The 17,992-nt window shown below is 39.2% G+C and overlaps 1 protein-coding gene across 6 annotated transcripts in view; it reads left to right on the forward strand.

The window, feature by feature from the left end:
- The window catches only part of CDKL5 (cyclin dependent kinase like 5), a 118,947-nt gene that overhangs the window by 62,918 nt on the left and 38,037 nt on the right, over nt 1–17,992 (forward strand). For all 6 annotated transcript variants that reach the window (XM_053457321.1, XM_053457326.1, XM_053457323.1 and 3 more), the window contains one exon: nt 12,607–12,652. In XM_053457321.1, the coding sequence (XP_053313296.1) occupies nt 12,607–12,652 (46 nt within the window). The remainder of the gene's footprint in view (nt 1–12,606; nt 12,653–17,992) is intronic.

Genomic DNA, 17,992 nt, shown 5'->3' on the forward strand with positions numbered 1-17,992 from the left:
TATTTTACTGAATTAGCCAGTAAAGGTATAACTTTGACTCTTTGTTTCTTATATAATAAAATTAATACAAAATATACAGTATATTTCCATGCAAATGTAATTGCTCTCAAAAATATCCCCAACAAAGGTGTCCAATTTTGGGCACCTGAAATGTTGGGGTATAAGCCATCACAAATATGGTTGTTTGAGTCTGGTTCAAACCTGATGAGTAAAAAAAAAAAAAAATCTTCCTATATTTCTGCTGCAATTCATGAATCCTTTTTTTTGGCCACAATATGTCTATAAAATAAATTTAACTGCAAAATAAACATGGCAGTCTTGAGAAACACAAGGTAAACAGATTTGGTACCTGCACTGGAATATTAATCTAAAGTTTGGCTCGGAAAGTTTTATTAGGGAGTTGGTGATGTGTCCGTGCTGCTGAGAAGTCTGAGTGAGGCACTTGGTGGTAAAGGGCACAGCTTGTATATTGTAACGTAATTATTTATGACTATTTGTTATTAGAAATGACAAGTGCCTGGATAGAGATACTTAGAGTAACAATTTTTACTACTGTTTGCTAGGTTACTACAGTATGTTCTATTTATCCTGTGTATTACAATAATTGTATGAATAGTTATGTTTTGTTTTCTTTTGATAGGTCAGTCCTTCCAGTCTTCCATGCACTAGAATTCCATGCATAGAATACCCTGGAGGGGCCCGAGACCATACCCTTTTGCACATTTTGTTCATTTAGACCAAAAAAGAATAAATCTAAAAGTTCTATACAGCTCTTAGCTGTAAAATTTTGCCTCATTTAGAATTTTGCCCAGGAACACTTTTCATGCAACACAAAAGTAGTCATTGATTGTTGCCATAGAAACAGAAAGTTTCTGTGTTTTTACATTATTTTGCCTTTAGAGGAAAGAATAAAATGACAGATCTGCTAACATGTATTTGGTTAATATACACCAAAGTTCAAATCATATTTTGACTAAGTTGGACAGCACCTTTACATTCTTGAATGCCAATCTAAAATTTTATGTTGACATTGCCCAGGCCTAAAAAACCCAATGTCTATGGAATTTTCTGTCTTTTATATTTGCATGTCACATTATCCTTGTTTGAGTGCATACAGTGACATTTATAATTCCAATCTTGAAAAAGCCCTCCCTAGACCCGACTGATGTGTCCAATTACCATCCCATCTCTCTACTTCCTCTTGCTTCCAAGCTTCTTGAGAGAATTTTTATACCCAGCCAAGTTTCTTGATTCCAACTCCTTACTTGACCCTTTTGAATTTGGTTTCAACCCTTGGCATTCTACTGAGACCACCCTTACTAGAGTTACTAATGACCTACTCACTGCTCAATCCAGGGGACACTACTCTATGCTACTGCACCTTTCTGTTCCACTTTCTCTCTTAGATCAGTTTTTGTTGCTGCAAGCTCCATGGGTTACTGTAACTTTTAGCATGCAAACTGTGGATTAACTTCCCAGCAAACTGCAAGCTCTGTTAAATTCAGTGTATTTGCAGCCTAAAGGGAAACACCGAGAGATTTTAAAGCATTGGAATTAGGTCAATATTTCTACCTTGCTGAACATTATGGTGATGTATATGACAATTCTCCATATCGTAACACATATTTATAAGGTCAGTAAAGGGAGTTCTACCTTAATTTTACCGCTCTATATTCAACAGGATTGAGTTACCAAGGTGCTGGCTACATGCCTCATGACACTTACCTTAATGCCCTATATTCCGGCAGAGCCGACGTGATGCTCCTCTCTGTAACCTGCTTTTTCCGATTTAGACTTATTTTTAGGAACAAAAAGGATGACAATTTAATTGTCCATGATACATTAAAGTTTCAGTGAAGGTAGAGAAGGCAAATATAGTGTTTGCTAATTAAATGTTTTGGAACGGACATTCTAAATTTTGAATGTCTCTTAATTTATATTGAAAATTCTTCAACACAGTTGTTACTTAACCTACTTTTTGTTTTCTCCAAAAGTTTATACTTTTTGGAGAAGCAAAACTTCTTAAATGTCAAATGAACCACCTTAGTTGTAGTGTTGGCGCATCAGTAATTCCCCCACAATTATGTACCTGAATGTATACTGTGCATTTTTCCTACACACCAATATATTAACCACAGTTTCAATAAGAAACCAGTAGTTTTGTAATTTTTTGTCTGTTTCATTAAAGTAAAAAAGAACCCACATTTTTAAAACGATGTCCTTTTAATACATCCTCAGAAATGCATGAATAACTAATAACTGTTCTAGGGAATTAATGCAGATGTACTAATTTAGCCTCAATCTTCATGTTCCACACAGTATAGAAACTAGAGCAAACCAACTCTGAGAAGATGCATAACGCTGTACAGTTTAATAAGGCTTAATCATAAACCATTTTGGCTTTTATATGTTATTATATTCGAACTTTGAAACAAAATAAGTGTTTTCTTAACCACTTGATCCATCCAGGATCATTTGCGGTTTGTAGACCTCAGTTACTGCTACCATGTGGCACCTAAAACGGAGTACAGGGATTTGAAATGATACCTCAGTGGTCTGCTGTAACGGACTGGGTCCAAACAGATGACTAAAAGAACCCAGTGCGCCCAAAGATTGCAGGAGTTACGGTGCAGTAGTGGAGTTGAACAGGGCCTAGTTGCAGGGTGACCACACTCACCTGGGTGTTGAGTATCCAGGGTTGTGCAGCCAAACACCAGTGCCCTGATATAGCAGCGGATGTAGTCCAGAACAAAACGAATCCTGCAGGCACCCTGGAACAGGCATTAAACTTCACACAGGACTCATGTGTGGGATGCTGCAGGCTGGGAGTATGGAAGCTAAGCAAAGGGGAATATAGCAGACACATAACAAGCAAGGGAAAGGGAGACCAGGCAAGAAACATGACATACAAGATATACATGATACAGGGCACAAGACAAGGAATAAACATAACCAGACAAGATATGCATGATACAGGGCACTACATTGAACAAGACAGGACATCCCTCTACCGGGGATACAGACAGGACAGGTAAGGACACCCCACAGGTTACATCACAGACTGACACACATAAATACAGAAACTAGCCTAGGACTACATGATAACTATTGGAGATTCCGTCACATCATATGGCCATAGTATGCTTAGCCCACCACTACGCCAAAGTACTCCAATGACGGTGGGTCCTAACGCTAATCCCTGCTGACAAAGATACAAAAACAAACCAAACATGTAAACCAAACATGTAAACCAAACACATAGCACTGAGACATACCTTAGACTGAAGACTGAGACAAACAGAACACACCGGTGGGGCACACCTTATCAAGGAAACAGAGCTGAAGCAAAGAGCTGAAGCAGAAGCAAGGAATGGAAGATCAGAACAAAGCAAAAGGAAATCCAGGAATGGATCGAAGCAAAGCAGAGAAACTAAAGCAAGACAGATATGCAGCTCCGCAGCCAGGACAGAACTTGACATCTGCGTCAATGAAGGCATCTCAGATGTTGGGATGTGAACAGGGGCGTAGCTAGAAACCACCAGGCCCTGGTGTGAAAAATTGCCCTGGCCCACCCAACTACAACAGCAGGTCTGTGCCATCATTGCCCCCACACAACTGGTCTGTACCTTCTTTGCCCTTTACCCCTCCTTCCAACATACAAAATATGCAAACACACTTACACAAATTACACACAGTTACCCATACTCACTAACACACACTCCATCTCACCCCACTTGCACAATTACACGTCCATGCTCATACAAACACACAAGTACACATCCATGCTCTTACAAACACACAAGTACACATCCATGCTCACACACAAGTACACATCCATGCTCACATACACACAAGTACACATCCATGCTCACACACACAAGTACACATCCATGCTCACATACACACAAGTACACATCCATGCTCACACACACAAGTACACATCCATGCTCACACACACAAGTACACATCCATGCTGCAACCGCTGCAACCTCTGTAGTTACGCCAGTGGATGTAAAATTTGGGTCCTATGGCATGCGGCCATGCTTACATCGTTTACATGGTAAATTAAAGTTTTCAAGTGCTGTCGCCTCCAGTTCTGTATCTGATTTGACCAAACCATTCTAAAATATTCATCTTCCAGTGGCTAAATGATCATGTCCTAAAACATGTTGGAAGGTGATTTGATATCTCATAATAAGTAATAACAGGCATCATTAGTATTTTATATCATTAGAGCAAACTTCAAAGGGCTCACATGTGCACCAAGAAGCCTTCAGAGCCCCTACAGTGTTTGTTTCCTATGCACCACAGGGGCTGCAGCGGCCTGCATTAAGCCCATAGATGTATCCCTGGCCCACCTGCTTTAATGAAACATAATTATATTATTGTTCACAAACCAGTAAATAGCTAGTTCGGTGCTCTATATAACTAAAGCATATTAAATTGCCATTCAAAATATCATATGCACTGTAACCCCTTGACCACAGTTGACATGCCTGACACGTTATGAGGGTAAATGGATCTTTGATTGCTTTCTCCTCCCAAACAGTGTTGCTGTAATGCCTCGATGCTGCTGTAATACAGCAGGGGCCCCTTCTGATCGCTTTAAGAAAAGTTATTGAAATGTTCGAAAACACCAAAAACCAACCACAGGGCTCCGGAAAGCAGCACAAGCATCATAGTGAGAGACTTTTGCCTCACGTAAGATGGTGGCGCCCATTACAAAATAAAGAGGTTCCCACAAGGGTATCTTCAGATCTTCCTGAGAAGTGTAAGCGTGACCTGCAGGTTTCATAAAGGTACTGCATTCAACTGTACATGTTAATGGAGCCCAGATTACTAATAACAATGTGATTAGTAAAATAAATAAAAAGTAAAAAATAAGAAAAACATACATAAAAATGTGGTAATATGTAAAAAAAACCATCAGGGGAACCATCCAGTTCCAACCAATTGTAAGAAAACCCCATCAAGCCAGACCTTCTCTTCCAACATCACTGCCTGACCTCTCAAATGGTCTGGATGAATGGGCAAAAATTCCCACAGAAACACTCCAGAAAGCTTTCCAGAAGAGTGGAAGCTGCAAAAAAGGGAGGGGGGGCAACTACATCTTAATGTCTATGTATTTAGAATGGGATGTCATAAAAGTCCCTGTTGATGTAATGGTCAGGTGTCCCAATACTTTTGTCCATGTAGTGTGTGTATGTATGTGTATATATGTATGTACAATATGTATATATATATATATATATATAATGTCAATTTACCATGTAATTATTGAGCATGTTCACACATTTAAATCCACTTTGTCCTTCATTAATTAATCTCTCCTGGCATACTTGCCATGACTTGTTCAGCTACTAAAAATGACAGATGACTCATTAAATTAAATTACGATGATTAGATATTGTGAGTATTCTTGCTATTAATGTCGTCAGATTTCCTTAAGCAGATAAAAACATAATTAAACATGGCCTTTCCAGCTTAATTTTTCACAATGTTTGTAATGTCTTTTTATAAAAAGCAAATGTTGGTCATTGGATTTTAGAGACTTTGGAATTTTTATTGGTGTAAGCAGGCTTCTTCCCCAAAACCATGGACAGATCTCCATTTTGGGTGAGTGGACTTCCCGATTGGATGGGGAGGTGAGAAAGCTCCACTATAACTTTCTTATGGAGGTCTGTGCCTCCATAATATCTTTACCCCGCATCACACTTCCTTGAGGTGATATTCTGGAGTTGACGTATATCAGTGATCAGTAGTTTTTTTTATGTATCATGAAAATAGTCCCTATTTGTGTGGCAACAAAACTGCTATTGGATTTAGTCGTGCCACCCACCCAACTTAACCATGTATGCAAATATACTACCTTCCCACACTTTTAGCCTGTAAATCTTGGACAGATGTGTACAGGGCCGTAGGAAGGGTGAGGCGAGAGAAGCACCTGCCTCAGGCGCAGCTGCGAGGGGACACACAGAAAAGTAAGAGAAGGGGAGAAATGGGTGTAAGGGCTGTGTATATGTGTGTATGGGCAGTGTGTGTGTAAGAGCAGTGTAGGTATTTGTGTTTGTTAGCTGGTGTGTGTATATATGTGTATGGACACGCTTGTGTAAGGGCAGTGTTTGTGCATGTTTATGGGCACATGTGTGTAAAGGCAGTGTGTAAGGGCAGTCGTGTGTAAGGGCAGTGTATGTGTAAATATGTGTCTGTAAGCTGATGTGTGTAAGAGCAGTGTAGGTATTTGTGTGTTTTTAAGCTGGTTGTGTGTGTTAATGGGCAGGTGTGTGTGTAAAGGCAGCGTGTATGTGTATATTTGTGTTTGTTTATGGACAGGTGTGTGTAAAGGCAGCGTGTAAGGGCAGTGTAAATAAAATAACCTCTGTAAAAAAAAATAGCCGGGGGGGGGCTCAATTTTCCATTCTTGCCTCAGGCACAAAAGGAGCTAGCTACGGCTCTGGATGTGTAAATAGTTTTAAAAAAATGTGTGTATATATATTTAATAATATATTGAAATGACTAGCTTATTTCATTCATATATATGTGTATATAAACAAATATACGTGCATGTATTACTGCTTCAGAATGAGACTGGGTTATGTGACCTTTATTTGTTTCCCCCTTGTAGGAAAGTGCTTAGATCGCATACATGTCAAACAATTACAGTTTGATAAATATTTCTCTTTACCGAATTATTATTTTGTGCAAGACTAGCTTGCATTTGGCAGCAGACTACAGGGTGGTAACTGCATGGGTTTTTTGCTTGATGTTCCAAATATATAGCTTTTTTTGGCAGGTGCAAGTATGTTATTTTAGCCTGGAGATGGGAAAAACAAGCTGAGGTTAATACATTCTGAAAACAGCCTGCTGGTATTAAATCACATGCTATAGTCTGATGATTTTTTTATTGCTGTCCGTAATTATTTCAGGATTTATTTATGTTTAAATTAATATTTTTCATGTAACGACATAAATGCAAGCATTCTTCTCCTATTGCCTTCTCTCCTCCTGTGCTTTATTTGAATATTGCTTTTTCTACTAACTAATACACATGTTCCTTCTGAACAGAAAAAGCAGCCGTTGTGACTTATACAGTCAGCATAACCCATTTTGTTGTATTATATGCTTGCAACACCATGTCCCAAAAGGTCATAGCAACTGCCAAGAAACTAACACCTCGTATTTACCAAATTATATTATTTCTATGTGTTTTGCAACACAGTAATATGCCTGTATTCAATTTGATTTAAACCGGTCAATTTAAAACTTTAAAATCAGTCAGAAGGCAACAGCTGCCGGTGCTGATGACGCAGTGGCAGCTGGCCCATCATGTGCTACTCAATGTGCTACATCATGGAATTCCTGTACCACAACTCAACTGTTCATCCCAATAAAAATCCCACTTTCTACCAATTCCGAACAAAAAAACAACTCCCACTCATTTACTGTTAACTGTTATTTCCTAACATATAATACATTGTTACGCCAGAGATTACCATTGCTGTTTACAGCGTGTGCAGAATTTCTGTGAGTCTTTGTTGTTGTTTATATGGACATTTATATGAGTTTTGGGGGAATTGGTGGTGTTGGGTGACAATGTTGTATGGTTTGGTTATCTATGGCATAAACATTCCGTCACACTACATTGCCATTTATTGCTTAGCCTGCCACTAAGTCAGGTACCCCAAGTTTGCCGAAATAGTCTCCCATGTCAAATATGTACATGCCAAATGTAAATGCATAGCATTTCCATTTCACCCATCCGATAACAGATGCAAAATGCCTATGATTAAGAACTAATGTCTTAAACATGTTCTGACATAATTCATTCTTTTTACTCTGTTGAAACCCGGGGATGAATTTTAAATACCGTATTGGCTCGGATATAGGCCGCCCCCGTATATAGGCCGCACCCTAAAAGTTTGGTGCTTTTTTAAAGAAAAAGTTTTTTTTCTTTAAAAAAGCACCAAAAAACATGCTGCCACTCTGTCCTCCCTCCCCGAGATACGCTGCCACTGTTCTCCCTCCCCGAGATCCGCTGCCGCTGTCCTCCCTCCCCGAGATCCGCTGCCGCTGTCCTCCCTCCCCGAGATCCGCTGCCGCTGTCCTCCCTCCCCGCGATCCGCTGCCGCTGTCCTCCCTCCCCGCGATCCGCTGCCGCTGTCCTCCCTCCCCGCGATCCGCTGCCGCTGTCCTCCCTCCCCGCGATCCGCTGCCGCCGTCCTCCCTCCCCGCGATCCGCTGCCGCCGTCCTCCCTCCCCGCGATCCGCTGCCGCTGTCCTCCTCTGCCCCCCCTCCTCGACTTACCGGAGCAGACTCCCGGGTGTCTTGCGGGGCCGGCGAGGGACATGTACGCAATACGCGTATGCAACTTCCGGTACCGGAAGTTGCATGAGCGTATTGCGTAAATGTCTCCCGCCGGCCCCGCAAGACACCCGGGAGTCTGCTCCGGTAAGTCGAGGAGGGGGGGGGCAGAGGTAAAACGCTTAGATAACCTCCCGTGCCGGCACCCCCCCCCCCCCCCCCGTGGGAAGTGCTGGCAGGGGAGGCTGTCTGAGCGTATCGGGGATAAGGATGCAGGTCCCCTGCACCGCTGCGGGGGATCTGTATCTTAACCCCGCTGCCTGCCCGGCGCCCGGGACTGCATGTCCCGGGCGTCGGGCGCTAGAGCCCGAATATAGGCCGCACCCCCACTTTAAAAACTTAAAGTGGGGGAAAAAAGTGCGGCCTATATTCGAGCCAATACGGTATATATTTGTGAGTAGCATTGTTTATTATGTGTAATGCCGGAGGTGTCCAGGCTTATTTACTCTGAGATTGTGCGTATATAACGATAAGAAACACCCCAAATATTTTGTTTCTATGGAAACAAGTTTAAAATTTGCAATAAGGCAAAGATTTTTGGCTTTGTTTAGAATAAATCATACAACAGGCATTTTCTGCAAAGGATGGGGATTAGCCTAAAGGAAAAATGCTTTAAGGAGAAAGGAAAAAAAATGTACCTATTGAAAAAAAATAATGTAGTGTCATCAAGTGAGTCTGTAGAATAGTAAGTAGGTGTGTTAGGGTGGGAGTGTTAAGAATGGTGTGCACCATGTCCCTATGTGTCAAATCTTTAGCCATTAAAAAATAGCTACGGTTTTATAAAGAGGCTTTGTCGCATTTTTTTTGTTGTTGTTTTTTTGGGGGGGTCATGTTGCCTCACCTGTAGTGAATCCTAAATTAAGGTAAAAGGCTTGTTATAAAGAGACTGGGATACCAGAGAATGGATAGCAAAGTCATGTTGAGATTTCATAAAGCTGTCCTCACTTGGCCTTTCTTACAGGAGATGCTCACTGAGGTTTGCCCTTGGCGGTACGTAATGCTAGCAGGGAGAGCGAATGTTATATTGTCTTGCAAACTTGTTCATTAGTGAAGAGACTCAATGTACAATCCCGTTACTCTCTTTACTTTTATGTATATATATATGGCAGCATCTCAATGCATTTAGAAGCACCGAGCATCAGAATGGTGAAGAAAGGGGATTTAAGTGACTTTGAATGTAGCATGGTTGTTGGTGCCAGATGGGCTGGTCTGAGTAATTCAGAAACTGCTGATCTACTTGGATTTTCATGCACAACCATCTGTAGGGTTTACAGAGAATGGTCCGAAAAAGAGAAAATATGAGCGGAAGTTTGTGGACGAAAATGCCTTATTGATTTCAGAGGTCAGAGCATAATGGTCAGGTGAGATTAAGAGAAAGGCAACAGTAACTCAAATAACCAAGGTATGCAGAATACCACCTCTGAACGCACAACACGTCGAACCTTGAAACAGATGGGCTACAGCAGCAGAAGACCACACCGCGTGCCACTCCTGTCATCTAAGAACAACTGAGGCTACAATTCGCACAGGGTCACCAAAATTGGACAATGGAAAACTGGACCTTGGCTGGTCTGATGAGTCTCGAATCCAGCTGCAATATTCAAATGGCAGGGTCAGACATGAAAACAACATGAAAGCATGGATCCACCCTGCCTTGTATCGACGGTTCAGGCTGCTGGTGGTGTAATAGTGTGGGGGACATTTTCTTAGCAGGCTTTGGGCCCCTTAGTACCAGTTGTGCATCATTTAAATGCAACAACCTACCTGAGTATTGGACCATGTCCATCCCTTTATGACCACAGTGTACCCATCTTGAGATGGCCTCTTCCAGCAGGATAATACACCATGTCACAAAGCTCACAATTATCTCAAACTGGTTTCTTGAACATGACAATGAGTTCACTGTACTCCAATGGCCTCCACAGTCACCAGATCTCAATCCAATAGAGCACCTTTGAGATGCGGTGGAACGGGGGATTTGCATCATGGATGTGCAGCCCACAAATCTTCAGCAACTGTGTGATGCCATTGTGCCATTTTTTTTTATGCTGTTATAGCACCTTGACAATGTATTGGACAAAACAGTGGGAGTACAGGAGTCTGAATTTGTTTCATTTCCTATATGGAAAAGAATGTTCTAAATAACATAGCGAGGGGTGAATAGAAATGGCAGTATTTCCGAGGAAAACCCAATGAGCCTTATGCATTGCTTCAGTATATCAATTCAAGTTGTGCCAGTAGGTTTGTGTTAGCAAAAAGGCATTCTCACCGTTATGTCTGGTGCTTCTAAACTGTTAAATAGTTATAACTTTAGCATGGCATTTTTGATTTACAGCTCAAAACGACATAATGTAAAGGACATCTCATGTACATACTGCTTAAAATGTTAAATTATACACAGTAGATACATTTTACACTATTTTTTATATGTAGCCCACATGATCTTTAGAAGAAATGTGTATGTAAAAAATACTTTCTGTTGAGCTCACTATAATATCTATGCTTAATTGATGTTTGAACTAGCTCCTCCAGAGATGGAATCAAGAACGCGTAAACCATTGCTAATGTAGACACAGGCAGACAGCTGTGTCCTCTGCTGTCCTTGACTTAATATCTCCTTTTGGGGCTAGAAATTCTTCCTGAGCGCCTTCGGATTTCTAAGGACCACTACTGTGCTTGTTAAGTGTACAAGATCATACTAAGCTCCAAATGCAATCGTTACGCTGTGTGCAAGCTTGTATATTCCATAACTGTGCCAGCCGAGCAAATTAAGTGGGATTTTAATGCGGGTCCTCCCCTGACATCCTAATGCAAACTGGGGAGTTTCATTTGTTTATCCATTGTCTTAGCTGTTTTTTTTTGTAAAGATGGTAAAACATTAGTTTTTTTGAGGTTTTGAGCAATGGTTCTGTAGAAAACTATAGCTAAGGTCTTCCTGTATCTTAAGTAAATCAGACCACTTTCTAAATCTTTCTTCACTACTCCTAAACTCAACAAAATGTTGTCAGCTGGTACAGAAAATAGGAAACAAGGTGGTTAAAGGGGTTCCATAAGTACCAATAAGATAATTAGTTCACTGGCGGGTATGTGAAACCATATATGTAAAAACGCTGTCTTAGAAGTTACTAATCTGTCATACTGAAGTTTGAAGCTTAAGGTTGAATTGCAGCCTATTGTTTTAAAAGGGATAATCTAGTCCCTAATTTTGTTGTTTTTAGGTGCTCTTTTGTTTCATCTTCGCCCTTCTCAGCTCACTCATGTGTTGTACGCTATACAACCTCAATGTGGAACCGTTAGTATTTTTTTTACACCATTCATGTATAGCATACATGGTACAGCGCACCATGCTTCTGTATGTGCTGTGGTAGCAGGAGACGAATGTCTGGTCACAGCCTGGTCTCCCCACTGTCACCGGGAACCAACTTTGCTGCACGTGAAGAGAGCGAGGTTCTATATGCCCAGATTGTTTAAGCATTCTCTTCCTTTTAGTGTCAAATCTGACACCGCAGTAGTGATCCATTCTAGTAAAAGAGATGCTGCTGGGGTCTCTGGCGCTCCCTGTAGCTGATTAAACTGTATGTGGTGAGGAAAATAGAGGTGCAAGATCAGCAGTCAGGTAGATCAGTGTAAGTCTCCCCTTCTTAAATCAATGAAAAATTGTATTAACATTTGTGCATACAAACAAATTTGTACTATGGTTTGCGCATTAAGTTTTTCAAAAGATAACACATTAATTTAGGTTGAAAAAAGACACAAGTCCTATCAAGTTTAGCCCTTCTACCTGTCCTCCTTGCTTTTGATTAAAAAGAAGGTGCAAAAACCCAATTAAGCGGTTTTCCGAATTTTGCCACTTCGGGGGAAAACAATTGCTTCTTAAAGTAAGGTATTATTTTATCTTAGGAAATGGTAGCACAATATATATATAAAGGTTGAGCTTACTTGAGGGTATAGTAATCGAAGGGCCCCTCAGACATTCTGTTACCCCTCTGATAATATACATATTTTTATGTTGTGTTAAAAACATAAAATTCAAGGCATTACATTTTTAGTGAGATAATCATGCTTTTTGGCAACAGGCAACTTTAGTCAATGGAGAAGATCCTAACTGGTCACTGTATTTTTAGTGCAGTTCTTACACCGTATAATTTATTTTAGGTTTCATAGAAAAGAGAAGTAACACTATTTTGTTCTGTAACACAGCAAAATTCTAACGTTGACTAATTATCTCTATTTTTTCATTCCAGGAAACAAAGGAAATTGTGGCCATCAAGAAATTTAAGGATAGTGAAGGTACGTGCCAAAGTGTTTGATTAGGTGTTATGCGTTGTGAAACTTTACATGACTCAAGAGTTTTTACTGTTAAAACTGTGAAACAGTAATAAGTCTGACCCATTTTTCTCAAATGCCTATGTTTAGAAGCTGACAACATGGTGTGTCAAACGACAGCGGGTTATGTGGAAGGAAGTCATCCCATTCAATCATCCTAATAATAAAAGATGTACATTCTTCTATTTCGGGTCATTTTATCTCGTTAAGCTTTTTTTTCTTTAACAACCCTGCCAGCAGTTGACTGTTATTTATGTAGGACTGGGAAAAATGCTTGCTTACCGTGAGGCAAGTCAGGCAGATTGAATGAACTATGTCCAGACAGTTGTTGATAGTATGTGGGTACTTCATATTTCCCTGTTACTGTACACACATTTCACGATTAACAAATATTGGCTTTACGGTCTTGGGCATTCTGCATGATTGGCACTTTAATGAGAGTTCAGGTAAGAGTGAAAAAGTTGAAGGGCAAAGGATATTAGATATTTTGTACTACTTTCTGAATGTAACGAAAAGGATAAGAACAGTTAACATGAGCTATATAATGCCCTATATCTTTCCATTTTTTAACGTTATTTTTATGAAATCCAGGGGCATTTAAATACTTTATTTCTACAACAACAAGTTCTAGGCAAAGGAGCAGGGGCTACACACTGTATTCTATGAACTAAAAATAAATGTATCCATAATGAAAAAGTGACATCAAAAGATAACTCCTTACATCAGAGATAATTAAATGTTTAATCATTTATATCACCTTTAGTATCACTGATGTTGTTATTTTTAGGGTATAAATCTGCTGGCTGGTGGTGATTTTAATAATGCCACTGACTATGGTAAATTTAGTACTTTCAATGACAGAAAGAAAGAAAAAAGGTTGCTTTGAAAATTTAAATAACCTTTAGAGTGTTTCTTATCACAGTTCCAGAACAAATAGTATCTGGAGACAAAAGTCTTGGTTCTGGTCCTTTCTGGCCACCCTAGTATGTGTAACATCAGAATGAAATGTAATCAAAGAAAACTAAAACAAAAAATGAATACCCATTATTTACTCATAATGATGTATTCTATACTAAATCATTATTCCATAAAGCACCTGGGTATGTGTTTAACACACCTGCAACTTTAGGAAGGTAGGTGTGTGCATTGTAGGGTACTCTAACAGCCATTTGATTTACTGTCCATGTCCACGAATCACAGCCAGACATCAGACATTACGTACCCACAGGGTACTGTAGTACAGGTGACATTTTGGTCAAGATAGATCTTTTATGAAGGCTTGATAAAGAAATGCAGTCTGGTTGTGATGCCAAAACATCGTAATAGATACAGTGTAAGGATTTTAGTAACTTAAAGCCGATGCACCCATTTTACTAGTGTCGCTGCTTTTCAGATAATAGTTGCCCAATTGTATACATAAAACCACATATTTTAATAAAAATGGGCTACTGTTATTTAAAGGAATTCCTTATTTTGGGTCTTATTAACCTGCAAATACAGGGAAAAGTTCATTGCTTCTGTGGAAGGGGGCTGTCTATGGTGGTCAGAGCCCCAGCAGAGATCATAGCCACATCCCTCGTGGTTGGGATAGCTGTTTTGGGGATTGTTAATCTATATTTGAAAAATCAAATATTACGTAGAAGCTGAAATCGACTAAACCAAGAACAAAGTACAGAAAGATGGTACATATAATATACACAGCATATTCTGGAACTGAAGACCATCAGAATACACTAAGATTTGAGGCAAGTGGCAGCCCTCCTCGCACCTTTGTTATTTTCTCGTCCCGTAGTTGCCTTATTGTGTCTATAATTGCACTAAGCTCTTTATGTCGGGCTTCATGACAATGTCCATTAATTAAACTGGATGCTGGGGTGTAATTTTCTTTTTGAACTTTAGCCCTTCTGGATATGTTGTTCTCTCACTACAATTGACGCTGAAATTGCTAGCATTCATAAACGATTTCTAGTATGGGTTTTTTAAGGGAGTAGAAAAATGAGCTGAATGCAATCTCATTGCAGTGAAAAGCATATGTTTTATAACATTATTTTATAAATATTTGAGGAATGGCAAAATAAGAATGTAACAGTTTAATTGCAGAAGACAAAATATTCAGCTACATTCTTTGTACAGCAAGGAGATTATTTTTACATATACACAGCGTACTCCTTAAAAATACCAAACGGCATCTCCTCACTTCACTAATTTTACAGGCATCCTACTGTTGCTATGTACTTTCTCACGGCTTTAGAAAAGACCATTCTTAGGGAAGGTAGCCTAATAATCATTTATTTTATCCAGGGGCATCTCATTCCTTCTTTTAAAAAGGAACTAGCACCAAATGTGTCTATCACTAGTGTAACTAAACGTGTTAAAACATATTTTGTTTTTTTACTTCTGTAAATCCATTCGGTTTTTTATTTCTAAATTATAATCATTTAGGCTGTTGCCTGTGCTTCTAGCTCTGGTATCGTAGTCCAGTCTACCAGAAACAAACAAACACGCTTTCTCTGTATCATACTGCCTTGTGGTATGATCGAACGGCTCAGTCTCAATCACCCAGCCTGACACTTTTAATATGGAATCTCTGGAGGAAGGTACTGTATTTCATTGTACAAGCAGGACTATTAGTATTTCCATAAAGAATCAGCTCAGTGTGGAGTTTGAGTAAAGAAAGTCACCCTTACCACATGACTGGAAACAATGGTAACCTCCAGGTCTGCAGGTGGGCACAAGGTGGCATAAAACCAGATTTTTGTCAAAACTAACTTACATTGCTGTATATAGTATTGGATTTTATGCTCGTAAGACTTCTCCTTTAGCTGCATTGGAAACTGCCAGTTGTGGTTTTTTTTATTTTAAATTGCGTTACATTTATTTATATAGCACCAGCAGATTATGTAGCATAATCAGTCAGTGGGATACATTTTAAATCACAAACAATAACAAACTGGTTTAAAGGAGAAGTGGGTCCTGCTCTTGCGAGCTTACAATCTAGTCGGTTGATGGGAAAGTAAAACAGTAGGAGAGGACTGCTTTGACAGGGATGAGTTGATTGAGTCAGGAAGAGCTGTCAACGTTGATAATTATTCGGGTTGCTTAAACAGAATGCTGGCTGAGAGTGTTATGAGGAAAGGTTGTATGCTACTCGAAAGAGGTGGGTTTTCACAGAGCTTTTGAAATTTGCATATGAGGGAGAAAGTCTGAGAGAACGCGGAAGGGAATTCCAGAGAAGAGATACAGCACGGGTGAAATCCTGGGTGCGGGAGTGGAAAGAGCTCATGATGGTAGAAGGAAGGCCGAGCAAGTGAAATTGCAGATGTATTCCACAATATTTTTCGGATATCTGTATACCATCATAACATGTAGACTTGCAATGATGTGACAATACAGTTGCTGCATTACCATTGAATGTACCATTATTTACCATTGAATACTGGTGGAATAAAATGGTTCCATGATCCCAATACAGAAAACATGTCTGTCGCCCCAGTGGTGTCCGGTTTTGGGTTACAAAATGATCACTGGAATTTTCTAACAATGGATTCAGAATGATTTTGTCAAAATGTCGTGGTCAAAAATTTCAAGCCTCATCTTGAGGTCCTGATGTTTTGATTTGAACCAAAAGTCTGTTGTGAGCCTCTGAAGTCAGTACGCGTTATGTGTTTGCTTCGATATGAACGTGAATCTTATGGATATACTAATAAGCAATTGCTTAGACTGTATGTCTAATATATATATATATATATATATATATTTCAGTATATGCATTCAATTTAGAGGGCAAGCAATTATTCTCCCTGAAATGACAGGTTATGTGTGGTGCTTTAATGGCATTGACATTATAGGTCAGTTGACAAACTGTACCGTGTCAAACAGCTTTTAAGTTTATGTACATTTGTGCAATAGGTTAATAGGTTCTCATTAATCAATGTGTCCAAAGAGATCAATGAAACTTGTTTGTCACGACTAATCTGTTACCATAAAGATTAACACTGGCACAAAAATACATTATTATGAATAAATCCCTTCATTGTATGTCAAAATAACATTTTAGGTATAAAAATAAATGTAGGTAGTTCAAGAAAATCTTAAAGCGATTAAGGATTTCAGAGCCAAATTGTCACCCGGGCCCTTCTGTTATTAAAAGAAGGGCTACTACAACTATTCTTGTATATAAACATAGAGTATGACAGATAATATGCATCGTCAGCCCATTTTTAACTACAGCAAAAGGCTTGAACCTTATTTTTTCCAGTCTTTTCTTATATACAGGACAGCCTTATGTAAATCCCATGCATGTTTGAATTCCCTTTACTTTTACCACTTCTGGTGTATATGTGTAAATTTGGTATTTGACAATCTCTGTATAGAGTATAGCATGTGTAAAGGTATCCACACAATTTATTCAGATGATTGCATCTTGATCAACTGTGCTTATGCTTGTTGTAGCCTTTACTAAATATGTTTTGAATTCACTGTATTTCTGTATCATTTGGCTAAACCTGCCAGCGAGATGACAGAATTCTTGCAGGAATGCATGTGCTTTTGCTTTTAAAGTGGGGTTTCGCCAGTTAAGAATATTTATGTACATGGGCTTCTTGCCAGAAACATATTGCTTCTTGATTGGGAATCCCACAAAATGAAAAGATGGAAACTTAAAATGAACTTACATTTTGCAGCAAGCAGATGCATAACCTTGGTGTGATTAATTTGCACAAAGTGCAGAAGTGTGTCAAATCTCTATTAACCATATTGTGTGACAAAATAAAATTCCTGATACAAACGCAGTCAAAAATATGTAAATATTTCAGGTTGAAAATAAATATGGTGATGAAAGGGATACGCAACTGTCCATATGATGCTGTCTTTTAAAAAATGGTTACATTTATTTGGAGGTGTCTAAAGATTTCTAGACCGTTTTTAGCATCAAAGATGGGCATGTAAAACATATCCTTGTTGTACTGGTATTCCACATACCTCATTGAATCTGGATGGTTATTTCCAATTTATTTCCATGTATTATTATTATTTATTTTTTACAGATGTCACATAGACTCCACGAAATTGTTTTAGACATGTGGTTGAATTGCACACCATGCATTTTTAACCACCATTAACAGCAAATAAGGTTTAGACATTGAATCAAACCCAGTATCTGAAATGTAAAAGTACACAGAAATAAATAGCTGTCCCCGGGATAAAGGAATTTAAATGACAACCTCAGCACGCAACGAGTAATATGGCCTAAAAGTAAATTAACAAAAAACTGGAAGAGGCTATCTCTGTCCATATATGATTGCA

The sequence above is a fragment of the Spea bombifrons genome, chromosome 2, assembly GCF_027358695.1.
Source record: "Spea bombifrons isolate aSpeBom1 chromosome 2, aSpeBom1.2.pri, whole genome shotgun sequence".
Taxonomy (NCBI): Eukaryota; Metazoa; Chordata; class Amphibia; order Anura; family Pelobatidae; genus Spea; species Spea bombifrons.